This window comes from Arvicanthis niloticus, chromosome 2, assembly GCF_011762505.2.
Source record: "Arvicanthis niloticus isolate mArvNil1 chromosome 2, mArvNil1.pat.X, whole genome shotgun sequence".
Classification (NCBI taxonomy): domain Eukaryota; kingdom Metazoa; phylum Chordata; class Mammalia; order Rodentia; family Muridae; genus Arvicanthis; species Arvicanthis niloticus.
In genome coordinates, this window is record NC_047659.1 from 134,519,791 (window position 1) to 134,533,802 (window position 14,012).

Genomic DNA, 14,012 nt, shown 5'->3' on the forward strand with positions numbered 1-14,012 from the left:
GGAGTTAGGGTCAGCAATGGACAGACGCCTGCAAGCTGTTGTAAAGCTCTGTTTTTGATTAAACCTAGAATGACACAGGATCTAGAGTGCTCAAACTCCAGCAAAGGGTCACTGACTGGGACATCCAAGCAGAAATCTGGTGGCCAGAGAGCCTTGTTGATAATAGTTCCTGTGTTGGGGGGCATTCTGGAGGCATGGGGGGTCATCAGATACAGCTTTGGGACACTTCACACTGGATGTGAAGATCTGTACAGGAGGAAGCCAAGGCTCTCCCACATAGCCCCACTGACTTCACACAGTCCACAGACATACACTGTGAGCAAACAGTTGGTTAGGGGGCGCTGTGCCTATTTTAGACTAGAGAATGTCTGCTAAGGTGGGGTCCTGGTGAACCAGGAAGATGAGATGGCCAAGTGACTTGGACATGGGCTGACTGTATGTAGTCAGTGGACAGGGTCCACGGACTCCTGCCAACAGGGCACTCTAAGGCATCACATGAAGACATTAGCTGAGAAAATAGACTTTCCTAAATATCAAGACTCCCCTCAGTGGGGTGCTGCAGAAGATGGATGGATTGAGACACACAAGGCAATAGGGCAGAACTGAAGGCTGTCAGCTCTGTCAGTAATGGACAATTTCTAAAAACTCGCCTCCTGCTCTAGGAGAACGATGCTGCTCTCCGCCTCACTGGTAGAATAGGAGCAATTACCAAGGCAGTCCACGAGCTGTCCCCCTGTGGCCCAATCAGCGGGGCAGCGCCACACCTATCACTGAAGTACACCAGGCTCCAGCTCAACTCACTGCTCAAGGATGCAACTTCCTTCCATCCTTGTTACCTGGGAGGAGGGAACTTTGATTGGGAGGGAGCCTCTATCAGATTGGCCTGTAAAGAATGTTCTCGATGATTGTGTGGAGGGGCCCAGTCCATTGGGAGTGCTGCCGCCCCTGGGCAGGTGGCCCTGGGTGCTATAAAATTGCAGGCTGACTGAGCCAGTAAGCAGTGCCTCCATTTCCAGCTCCTGCCTCCAGGTTCCCGCCCTGATTTACCACAGGTATAGAGAAGGCCTAAGATGAAATGAGACCTCTCCTCCCTGGGTTGCTTTTGGTCATAGTGTCTTTTATCACAGTGATAGAAAGCAAACTAAGACACACCCCCTTCCCCCTTCCTGAAGAGTTTCCAATTGGCAGGTAAACATGCAATCACCCCAAGCTTTACAAAGAAACCTTCATTTAGGGGGATGGAGAGGTGGCTTAGCACTGGCTGCTCTTCCAGAGGACCAAAGTTCAATTCCCAGCACCCACACAGCAGTTCCCAACTCTAATTCCAGTTCCAGAGAATATGGCACCTTCATACAGACATGCAGGCAGAACACCAATGCACATAAAAATCTTTAAAAAAGACACCCTTCATAAATTACACTTATGCTGGGTAGTGGTGGCAATACACACCTTTAATCCCAGCACTCGGGAGGCAGATCTCCTTTGAGTTTGAGGTCAGTCTGGTCTACAGAGTGAGTTTCAGGACAGCCAGGGCTATACAGAGAGCCATGTCTCAAAAACAAAACAAAAATGACATTTTCTCGTGTATTTGGGGAGGAGAGGTTGACCAGTAAGGATACATGTGCCAGAGTGCGTGGGGGGACAAGAGGGCCGCTTGCAGGAGCTGGTTCTCTTCTTGTACCATGTAGGTCCCAGGATCAAACACAGGTTGTCTGACTTGGTGGCAAGTGATGTTACCTTAAACCGTCTGGAAGCCTCTCAGATTCTTTACAGATGGAGTAATAATGGCTAGGGAAGGAGACTGCCCGGCCAGGCTGCAGACAGCAGAGCCGTCTGCAGGATATGCAGGGAGGTCCAGGGCTGCAGCTTCCCCACCCATGCTGGAGTGGAATTTTGATAATGTAGCTGCTTCTGAGCCATCCCTGTTCCTGTAAGCAAGCCCTCAGCCATACCCATTTGTAACCTCCCAAAACTCTCTGGTTTATTGAGCTGGACTTTATTAATTGGTCTGGCATGGGTTTTCTTCCTAGGGTGTGTTGCATCTCCCCAGTAAAAGTCTCACACAACAAATATCTACTGTTATTTTAATCTGGTAAACATAGGGTAAGTTTTAGGGTACCAATATTGTCCCCCCAGCCTCTAATACTTTCAATGTGACCTTACAGAATAAGGCTTTTACAGATGTCAGTCAACATGAGGTCATGCTTGAGTAAGGTGGGACCTTGGTCAGACCTGTCCTGATAAAATGGAATCGTAGACAGACATCTGCAGTAAGGACGGACACGCGCAGTGAGGACAGACATCTGCAGTGAGGACGGACATGCCCAGTGAGGACAGATGCAAAGCCTGAAGTCACGTTGTCACAAGCTGCAGGAAGGTCACACGGGAGAAGCAAGCTCAGCCAGCCTCCAGCAGTCAGAAGGGAGCAGGCTCGAAGCACTGGGCCTGACTGGCTGTCTTGGGTCCGGTGAGATGAGATCCACTCTTCTGATCAGTGTGACAGTTTCTTGCAACAGCTGTAGGAAGTTCGCAGACCCTACATGTTGCCGCTTCCTTCAGCTGCTTTTATGGATTTTCTTCCATTTAATTGCTTTAGTTTTTTTATGTGTCTTCAAGTTATTTTTTTTTAAGCAACTTTAAAAACTGCACTGTTATTGAATGTGTGCACAGGACAGCAGTCCATGTACGGTCAGAAGACAACCTGTGGAGCCGGATCTCTCTGTCCACATTTACAGGTGTCCCGGGTTGCTGGCTTGCATAACAAGTACCTTTACCAGCTGAGTCCTCACTGGACCTTCAAGTTTCACTTTGATGTGTCTTGTGACTTTCTGTGATTGGGGCTCACTGACCTTCCCTTTATGACTTACATTTTTCTTATCAGACTTTGAAAATAAAAAAGTTCCTTCCAGCGTACAGCACTCCCTTCTGTACACTAGGTCACAGCGATGAAGGCGAACAATTCGGTAATCACAAGATTGTGATCTGTTGCATAACCCAGGGGCAAGCAGAAGGCACAATAAGACAGCTAGGGTACAGATCTTCAAAGAGTGAAATTACCTCCCCGAGACAGCTCACCAACATGCTCTACAAGGAGCTGTGAGTGAGTTTCATAAGACCAAGCAAGGTAAGTATAAGGAATGCATTTTGATAAATGTGGTAAAAAAAAAAAAAAAAAAGATACTTGAGAACCCTATCAGTGAGTTTAAAAACACTTTAAATCTTATTTATTGATTGATTGATGTATATGTATATATGTATGTTTATACTTGGTGTGTGTGTGTGTGTGCATGCCATATCACACTTGTGGAAGTCAGGGTAACTTGTAAGAAAATCAGTTCTCTCATTATGTGGGGCCTAAGGGTCGAGCTCAGGTTGTCAGGCTCACCGGCAAGCACCTCTGCTTGCTAATCCTTGTCAGGCCTCTATCAGTAATTTTAAAACAACTGCATTTGCAACAGCAATCGAATCTTTTAAGTAATTATTAACATTTTCAGGAAAGGTTACTATTGATATATACATATATTCCTGTTTCAGTATATATTAGTATATATCGAATACATGTGCATTCACAAGTATGTATTTACCTTACTGAAGGATATAAAATACAAACTGAATAAACAGATCATCTTGTTCATACTGGGATTTCTGATGGGTCTCAAACAAGGGGCAGCTTTTCCCACCCAAGAACCCAACATCACAAGCGGAGGCAGCAGACAGGTCAGAGTGAGACTCGTTACCAAGACGCGGATGGACAATACCATTTACTATGGCCACGGCAAGGGCTGACTTGCCAGTTTAGCCACAGGCAAGGCCCATGTCAAGATACCCAGTGGCCCGTCTTTGTTTTGTCAATGAAATAAACTCACTTCATTGCCCTAGGAAAGCACAGCACATCGGAGAACAGGGCTGGGATAGTGGAAAATTCCACTGTGGCTGGCTGCCAGGACTTGACATTAACCCACCAAGAATGGCAGCCATTTTGGCTGATGCACACATCCACACTATGTGATTCTATTTGGCACCATGGAGACATTTTCTTAGAAGCCGACAGGAGAATTCTAAACCATACCCCTATGGACACGTTCATTTAAAAAAATCAAGGTACTTTTGAAAACACTGACATACTCAAACCACTAATAGAACAGAGGTATTTAAAACACAAACAACGCAGATGCTGTTTTGACTCAGACACTCCCTAAATCCTCCTCACTGTTCAAATCTGCTTAATTCATTTTTGGTTTTGCTATGGTAACTGCAGTCGCTGTTTTCTTGGCTTACCTGGAAGCTCAAGGAGGCACTTACAAGCTAGCTTGTGCCTCTCATTAGAAAACTCCAATGACTTGGCGTTAGCAAACACCTACTTGTGTGTGGGAGTCACTACAGGCAGGGAAGTGAAGGGCGGTTCATCTGACTCACCTTTGCAGATGAAGGGATTAGGGCCTGTCCCTAGACAGCAGGGACAGGGGACAAACAGGTTGTGTAGTCTGAGCTGTTAATACTGTAAACTCATAAACAGACACTACTCAGTTATCACAGGAACAACCGGTAATGACCTGGAATCGACACTGGCTCCTTATCCAGCAACATATGCTATGCACATTAACTGTGGAGGGTAATCAGGTGGGGATTAGTGTTTGTTCTGCGATTTGAAAGGGAGGCAGGCACACCTGGTGTAATATTTGAAATGCCGAATGTCTTCACAGTTAACACTGGAAGTCTGAACGTTAACTCTGTATGTCACCCGTGCGAGCTCTCTGGCGTTTGAGACAGGGCTGACTTCGGCAGAAAATCTTCCAATAGTCCCCGTGCTGACAAGGTCACACACCTTTATGTGTGATTCAGGATTCGAGCAGACGTGAATGGTCTGTTGCCCTGTGGGAATTTACTTCTTGTGAGTTTTCTGATGCAAAAGGAAGTTTGATTTGTGGCGAAATGATTTCTTACACATGTTACATTCATAGGGTTTCTCCCCTGTGTGTATTTTCTGATGTTCAGTCAGAGTCCAGAGCCGGCGGTAGCTTTTCCCACATTCGTTACAGGCGTACGGTTTCTCTCCTGTGTGGATTCTCTTATGCACTGTGAATGCTGACTTGTGGCGGAAATACTTCCCACATTCTTTGCATTTGTGTGGTTTCTCCCCAGTGTGAGTCCGCTGGTGCTCGGTGAAGGAGACCTTCTGGCAGAAGGTCTTCCCACACTCTTTACACTCGTAGGGCCTCTCTCCCGTGTGTGTCTTTTGGTGGTGCCTGAGAGCTGACTTCCGGCAGTAGGTCCGCCCACACTCCTCACACTCGTAAGGTCTCTCCCATATGGTTCTCTTGTGTGCAAAGCGGCGTGAGCTCTTGTGGGCGGTTCGCTTGTGGTCGTGACACTCGGGTGGATTCTCCTTCACGTCCGCTCTTTTCTGCTCGCCGCAGCTGGACTTCCCAGTGGACGGTCGGCTCCACTTACTAAGCACGCTGTGCTTCTCTCCTGTGTGAGTTCTCTGATGGATCGTGAGGGTCGACTTCAGGTAGAAAAGCTTCCCGCACTCGTTACATTCGAAGGACTTCTTTCCCCTGTGAATGACCTGATGCGCAACCAGGGCAGACTTGGTGCACAGATACTTCCCGCACTGGCGGCACTTGTAGGGCTTCTCGCCCGTGTGGCTCCTCAGGTGCACGTTGAGGGCCGACTGACAGAAGAAGGTCTTCTCACACTCCTTGCACTCATAGGGCTTTTCCCCTGTGTGGATCCTCTGATGTGCTGTCAGGGCGGACAGACAGAAGAAGGTCTTCCCGCACTCCTTACACTCATTGGGCTTCTCGCCCCGGTGAGTTCTTTGGTGCACGATGAGGTACGACTTTTTGCCAAAGGCATTCCCACACTCCTTGCATTTGTAAGGCTTCTCCCCGGTGTGGGATCTGAAGTGCTCAGCCAGGGCTGACTTCCGGAAGAAGGTCTTCCCACACTCGTTACACTCGTAGGACTTCTCCCCTCCGTGAATCTTCTGGTGCACGATGAGGGCAGACTTGTCAATGAAGGCTTTGCCGCACTCCTTGCATTTGTAAGGCCTCTCGCCGGTGTGGATCCGCTGGTGCCGAGTGAGGCTGGCCTTTATGCGGAACGTCTTCCTACAGTAATTACAGGCGTAGGGCCTCTCTCCCGTGTGGATCCTCAGATGCACAATCAGAGTAGACTTCTTAGAGAAGGTTTTCCTACACTCGGCACACTCATTTCGCTTCCGGTCAGGATGCCCCTCGGTCCCCGCGACGCTGGCTGACTCCTGTTCACCTTCATGAGGTTCAGAGGGCTGACTTACAGACTGCATATTCTGCTGCTGAGTGAGACCCTCACCCCGACTCTTAACATCCCTGACTTCATTACGCTTGCACCGTTTTGCCGCAGAATGACTTCTGTCAGCCTTCGTGTGGAGCGCGGGCTTCCCACTCCCATCCTGCTCAGCAGCCGCTTTCCCATTGGCTTTGCTTGGCTTTGCCACGGTTTCTCCTGAATTATGTTTTAAGCTGCTTCCACCTGGATCATATTTACGGAGCATTTTTCCTGAAGGAACACTATCTGTGTCGAGAGCAACCGTTTTCTCAAACAGATTGGCTTTTTCTGGCGTCGTTTTGTTATTGACGACTGAAAATTGCTTCAAACGTTTGTCTTGTGTTTTCCTGTCCTTCTCTAAGGGATCATCAACTTCTGGAAGGAACAGAAGTGACATTAATACGTGAGTTCTGAGAGCCCCTGATAATCTGTACAAAGGCCTTATGGGGGCCAGGGCTTCAGCGCTGGCTTCCCAGTGTTAAGGAGATTAAGTGTAAATGTCTTCTATTTTATGGAAACAAAACCACAAAGGACGAGAGAGAGGGGAAGGTCGGGACAAAAGCAAACTCCTCTCTGCCACCTCGCTAAACCAGGTCAGAGAAAGGAGAGACTGGCAAAGGACACTAGGGCCTTGGATGCTGACAGAAACACTGCAGCGGGGACAGCCCCCAACAGCTCTCCATGGCTGAAAGGGTGACAGGACAAGGACCTAGTGTGAACAAAGTGGAACCCAGCAAGGCAGTGAGAGCCTGAGGCAGGCTTCCGGAAGCCAGTGCTTTCAGAAGTGTTAGGAGGGAGAGGCCAACTGGACATCTTTTCAGTGCCAAGAACTCTGGCACTGAATGCAAATGCAGTGGAGTGGGAAGTGGGTGGCGAGGGGCATGGGCTGATGGCAAGGCACCTGGTGGGCAGGGACGTGGGGAGGGATGAAGGACTCAGTGGCGCTGGCCTTCTGTGGCTAGAGCACACACAGCCAAACGTTTTTATGTGCTCAGTTAAGGGAGCGGATTACTCGGGGAGAACGTTTTAGTATCTATGAGAGATCCTCATGCATGGATTGCTTCTAGAGCTCCAGGTCCTAGAAGATTCCAGAAGAAGATCACATAGGTGCCTGCTGTGGTCACAGACCAGCCTGGGACTCGAGTTCTTCGGCTTTACCCGCTCAGTCATCATACTTACTTGCATGGTTCTGTCGTGACGAGTCTTCCGCTACCCAGGGCTCTTCTCCATGCTCCAGTTTTAAGATCACTTCTGGTTTGCTAACATGAAACCCTGTTAATGAGAAACAGTATGGAACTTGAACCAAGCTCTGTGGACATCAAGGACTGAAGGACGGGTCACCTGAGCGATGGAGATGCCCTCGGCTAGCTCAATGAAGCCGGTACAAATTGGTGAAGAGCAGTGTACACATGCATGTGTGTGCAAACGGTCATCATCCTTCTCTCCCGTTACTCAAGGCGAGAGAATTCACTTCTACTATCCGCCATGTCCTCTTTCTGACACAGAAGAAAGGCTTCCTCTGGGTGCTGTGGGGGCTGCACTCACCCACCGCGATGAGGTTAATGTAGTTCTCCAGCATGACATCCCTGTAGAGGAGACGCTGTGCAGGGCCCAGACATTGCCATTCCTCACGGGTGAAGTCCACAGTCAAGTCCTTGAAGGAGATTGATCTCTGAAAAAGCAAGTTTCATCTGAGATTACAAGAGCTGCAACAGCAGATGAGCGGGAATAAGAAACATGAGGTGGGTCCCGCATGGCCAGTGTTCGGCTAGAGAGAGGCTTCAGGGTGAGGAAAGAATAAACTGCTCACGATGTGTGAACAAGTTCTTTAAATGTGCAGCCTTTATACAGTGTCCTGGGACTCCGGGATTACTGACTCATGTGCACTATGACTCTTCCTCTCAAAGAGCACCCAGTGTGACAGGTGACACATGCAGGACTGCACCTCAGCAGGAACATACATGGTAGACAAAGGGCCACCACAAATGGTCCTGTTCTGTGTCATGAGACTTTGTGGACTTTGTGAGGTCAAGATTTTAGTCCTCACTGGCCACAGCGTGTTCACTGAGAAATACACTTAGGCAGAGCACGTGCACACACACACACACACACACACACACACACACACAAAGACAGTAACAATTTGTTGTTTGCTCATGCTTTTGGCCAAGATATGAACATGACCATAACCCCAGGGACTGCCGGGGTGTTCCTCACTGTCCACTCTGGAGAACAGAAGTGTCTGTAACCCCTAGAGCAGCAGGGCAATGTGCATTCCGGAGGTGACACTGTTGTGTGTGGGTGGTGGCAAGCCACTGCCTCTGGGCCCAGTCTAGCCGCAGTGGCTCAATCTGGCCAGTGCCTGGTTCACACTTTGCCCATGACCTTTGCCATTCAACAGACTGCTGCATTTAGAGCTGATGGAGATTATGTGTTCAAGCAAAACTGAAAACAGTTCGCATATGGTCCCCAGAAAAAGCTCGCTGTCCCCTACTTGAAAACATGGGAAACAGCTAAAAGGTCCAAAGGGGAAGAACATCAGGATGCCCTTCTACAGGGAGCTTCAGTGAGAGACGAGAAGAATCAACACTCTGTGAGGACCAAGAGGGACTGGCCACCTGTGGGCTGAAGACATTAGGAACACTGTTCAGCAGGACCACAGTCGGAGTATGTCAACACTGTGTGCCAAGGTTAGGAGGACAGAAACAAACACCTCACCACTCACCGGCACAGGAAGCTAAGGCACCAACCTACAATGCTGTGCTCAGAGCATCTGTGCAGAAGATGGGAAAAGGCACCTACCACGGCAGGTGACATTTGGTTTGGAGCACAAGGAGAACAGCAATGGGAAACAGTATCTGAGGTAAAACTCGGAAGTCTCTAGGCTGACACGTACTGAGTTCTAGGCTGCAGCGTGAAGGGGATATCCACAGTGTACCGTTATGTAAGAAAGGAAATGAAAGAAAACACATAGGTAACAGTATCCATAAAACACACACAGAAAGGACCCACTAGGAATGAATGAACTTGTCACTTGGAAGCAGTTCACTGTCCACGCTAAATGCTCTCTATAAATCATTCCCCTCAAAATAAGCTTCCTGGTTATAAACAGTACTTCATAATTTGTAATTATAACCTAGGCAGGATGATGAGTATAGAAGCTCTGGACAACGAGAAAGAATGATGCAAAGAATGTTAGAGGGAAAAGGCCGGCGAGAGTCAGATGGGGAGCCCTGACTCGAGCCAGGACAGTGTCAGCTGCCCCAGAGCACACAGCCCACGGCAGAAGAGACAGCATAGTCCCTTTGGAAGACACTGAACGGTGCTCCTGACAAGTGGCAAAATAACATCACACTCTGGTGATTGAGTCAACTCTGTTAGCAACCCTATACAGTCTGGGAAGAAAACAAAGGAAAACCAAAGAAGAAGAAAATGGGGAGCCTCACTGCACAGGGTGGAGGAGTAGAGACGGCACGGAGAGGAGGGCTGACGGCCTCATGTGTAGGGAGCCCCACAGGTAAATGGACAGACCCTAAATAAGAGACAGCCGCACGGCTCCATAAGCACGCAGCCTGAAGGATTAACAGAAGGGACAGGAATGGGTTCTACAACAGAACAACTTCTGGCTGTGGTCTCACACAACATGAAGAATTAGACATTATTTCAACAACAGGGAACAGGTTCAAAGTACACAATCAGGAAACAGAAGCACATTACTATCCTTCTGCAGAGGCTAAACACAGTTGACGCCTGCTTCCTGGGGCACAGTGCATGGCGGGAACAAATGTCTGGCTGATGTAGCTTAGTGAGATGACTTATGGCAGAGAGACACAGATGGTAGGTGTCCTATAGGGAATGGGACAGCCTTACAGAAAAGATGTGGCCCCAATCTTGTGTAACTTTCTAATGTCCTGGTCACAAATCTGCTTGTGATGATCTGAGCCTTGCCTGGGTGTCAGCCACAGGAAGATCACTTCTCACCAGCTCCATGAGGGCAGAGGTGCTGGCTTCTGCCAAGCTACGGGTGCAGCATCTGGTGCAGTGTTGGGTACACAACACAGTGATCGACAGGTAGCTGTTAAATGAAAGGTCTGGAGCAGCAGGAACTAAAAAAGGCAGGAAAAGGCCAGGAAGTAACCAGCCTTGTTAAGTCAAACCAAGGATGCTGAACTTATTCCCTGTACTAGCGTGGACCTGCTTGGGCAGCGAGGCACCGAGACTGATGGGTAATGCTAGCAAGACAAGCAGGGAACGATGAACAGACAGAGGTGGGGATATTATTTCTGTTCTGCGCCGCAGGACTCCAAGTGCCTTTTGCAGACCCCTTGTAGAGTAGTACAGCAAGAACCACACCCTGAGAGTCTTACAGGCAGGAAGATTTCGGAGGTCAGAGGGTTCAAGTTAAAACTCTAAATGACACAGAAGAGAGCAGAGAGAAGAATGGAATAAACACACAATGTTGGTGGCAGAGGCGGGAGCAGTAGTGGGTCTAGAAGAAGAAATGATGGGTGAGTTAAAGATAGAGTGGTGTGAACGCTAGAAACGGTTAAAGGTATGGTTTAGGGAGAGACGGTCATGCTGTAAGGGAAACAAGGAGTCTGGTGAAGCATGGAGTGGAAATACTAAGTTTGAAAATAGGCGAATGATCACTGATTTTGCTCACAACATGGGTAGTGGACACGGAGCGAGTTGACATTAGAGAAGCAAATGAAATAGCTTTACCATAGGATCTAAAATCAAACTGTGCCCTGTGATGCCTGTTTTAAAAGAGGAGCTGAGGGACTGGAGAGAGGGCTCAGTGGTAAGAGCACTGGCTGCTCTTCCAGAGGTCCTGAGTTCAATTCCCAGCAACCACATGGTGGCTCACAACCATGTCATGAGATCTGATGCCCTCTTCTGGTGTGTCTGAGGACAGCGATAGTGTACTCATATGAAATAAATAAATAAGTAAATCTTTAAAAAAAAAAAAAAAAGTAAAGCTGAATCACTCAGGAGGCAGAAGGAGAACTATCAGTGCCTGTCTCCACTTTACAGCAAAACACACACACACAAACACACACATACACGCATGCACGCACTCACTTTCCAAAAAAGGCACTACAGACACAAATAGCAACAGGGACCATTTGAGGCATGTGCAACCCATTTATTGCACGTTTTATCATTACCCGGTGGCAAATGATCTGAGGGCTGCCTACACCTCTGAGAATAGATTAGACATCTGTAACTACGGGGCCTTGCCAAGTTGTAAGTTGCGGGGGATCCACAGCAGCTGCTGGCAAAGGTGATTTTGCATCATCTGCTCATAGACTGTCTAAGAACACGTTTATAAATAAATGATGAAAAAACCATGGTAACATCCCACTTCCTACTACTCGGGTCTCTGTCGTACTGAAAATGCCTACAGGGATGCATACTTTCTGTTTATTTATTTATTCATTTGTTTACTTTTTCAAGACAGGGTTTCTCTGTGTAGCCCTGGCTGTCCTGGAACTCTCTATGCAGACCAGGCTGGCCCCCAACTCAGAAATCCACCTGCCTCTGCCTCCCAAGCACTGGGATTAAAGTCGTGCGCCACCACATCTGGCAATACTCTGTGTTTATTGAGGTTCACTTTGCTGGTATTGATCTGCTTCCCTTATTTTCCCTGACGCTGACTTTTTATATATTTCTGCTATTTCATCCGGATGTATACACTGCAAATCTATGAACACCCACTGCCAAAGGTGGGAAGCGAATCCCTCAGTGACTTACCTGGCTACCGTCCATTTTCGGGCGTTCTCAAGAAGGGGTTCAGGAACCTCGGGTGATCGAAGGGCTGGGTGAGGAATTACAGGGAATGTGCGGACTGGCTAGCAGCTCTGACAGTGACGCACAGACATGCCCTGGAAGGAAAGGACTCTTCGACCTGTGTCATACACAAAACAAGTAACTGCTGAGGGGAGGCCCATGGGCGGTTCTGAATGAACCAATCAGGGCTTTTCTTACTGTGTGAATGGAAACAAAGATGTGAACTCAATTCCCGGCTTACTTATGCCTCCTTAAAAAACAAACACTTCGGAGTTCGTATTAGATCATATCAATAGGCTTTGGTATATATAAAGCCTGAGCCAGCAGGCCAGCAAGATATTCTATCATCTATTTTTGTGTGTGTCAATTACCTATTTTCCTTCTAATGCATTCAGCAGATGAAATCAGAAAACCAGACAGAAGGAGTGAGGGTTTTAAGACGCTTATCACTCTGCTCCCCTCCCCCAACCTTAACTGCAGTTTCATGAGAGGGAGGCCTCTGCTTCAATGTAGCAGAGGACAAAGCCCCGGCCTTCGAATCAGCACACCGGAATTCAATTATTGGTTCTATCACTAGCAAACTACCTAAATGCTTAAATTATCTGCCTTCCTCACTTGAGAGGTTCAAATATCTCAAAAAACAAAAAAAACAAAAACAAAACCCTTCTCTGTAGGTAAGCTTGAGTCATTCTTCTATATAAAGGAAACCAGTAAACCCCAGGATGGTGATGGACGTGGTTTGAGCAACTCTTGCGAAATAGAATGGAGACTCTAAGGAACGACATGCATTTATTCGAAGTGATGCAGAGACCGTTTCCTCAGCCATAGCTGGCATCTCTTCCCTCTCAAACGAAAGACCCGCCAATGAAACGCCATCCTCCCCAGTCTGGACATGCTCATTCCCTCAACTGCAGCTCAACCCTTAAGCAGCCCTGAAGCTTTACCCGGCCAAGGGCATCCGCAGGACTGCTGGGATCCGAGTTTTGCACGCACACACCTCTCTCCTTCCCAGGCTGCCCGTCCGGAGGCCTGCAGCCCCGGGACGCCCGGTAGCCTCGCCCGGCCCCTGGACACGCGCGAGCCACCGCGGGGCCCCAGGAAGGCGCTGTTTCCTCTGATCCTGCCCCGGAGTCGCCACCCGGTATTCCTTGGGCTCGGGGGAAAAAAACCCGCTTCTTTTGTAGCTCGCAGAAGGCCCCAGGCAACCGTGGCGCACAGAGGCCCCTCGAACCTCGCCTGGAAGAGCGCGGCGAAACGGAAACCTATCCATAAGAGGCTAGGAGACGGCACATGCGCAGAACCTAGGAGCGGCCCATTCCCACGGTTCTCCAAAGGGTGCTGTAGTCTTTTCAGGACTACATTTCCCACAAGGAGTTGCTGCCCCAGCCCGGCCGTTATCCTCTGAGGTGCAAGGGCTTTTATCACAGTAACCATGAGTAAAAACCATGAGTACAAAAAGGAGTGTGAGAAATAAAAATATTAGAGCTCTGGAAAGAAATTCCAACAGTGTATTAAGAAAAAAAAATAACAACCAAGCAGTTCTCTCAGAATAAAAAAAGTAATAGTAAACTTCCTAAAATTACAGAAGAAACCTCTAACAAAGACAAATCAGACCATCTCTGAATATATTAAAAGAAAATAATCGCCATCCTGTTTATTCCCGGCTGTCTGAGTTTACCGACAGGTGCACATTCTGCTAATTTTACAAAAGGAGAAATCACAATAAGTAATGGCAAAAATATTTTAACAGTATATAATTTTCAATTTTTATTTTATTTTATATGTATTGATGTATTACCTGCCTGCATGTATGTCTGTTTACCACCGTGATTGGTGCCTAGTGCCTGAGAAGGCTAGAAGGTGGTATGTAGGTGCTGGGAATTGCCCTCTGCTTCTCTGTACGTGCAGCC

At 48.1% G+C, this 14,012-nt stretch overlaps 1 protein-coding gene across 4 annotated transcripts; it reads right to left on the reverse strand.

Moving 5' to 3' along the window:
- Nucleotides 1–2,070: 2,070 nt before the first annotated feature.
- Nucleotides 2,071–13,392, reverse strand: Znf334 (zinc finger protein 334). Of its 4 annotated transcripts, none has more exons than XM_076930236.1 (5): nt 13,100–13,392; nt 12,067–12,197; nt 7,858–7,984; nt 7,492–7,584; nt 2,071–6,687 (listed from the first exon to the last, which is right to left on the reverse strand). In XM_076930236.1, exons 2-5 carry the CDS (start codon nt 12,079–12,081, stop codon nt 4,883–4,885), a joined length of 2,040 nt encoding a protein of 679 aa, XP_076786351.1. In that variant the 5' UTR covers nt 12,082–12,197; nt 13,100–13,392; the 3' UTR covers nt 2,071–4,882. The 4 variants fall into 4 exon arrangements, with proteins under 4 accessions (XP_076786351.1, XP_076786350.1, XP_034349575.1 ...); XM_076930235.1 differs by having other exon boundaries at nt 12,067–12,220; XM_034493684.2 differs by having other exon boundaries at nt 13,047–13,392.
- Between the last annotated feature and the right edge of the window lie 620 nt (nt 13,393–14,012).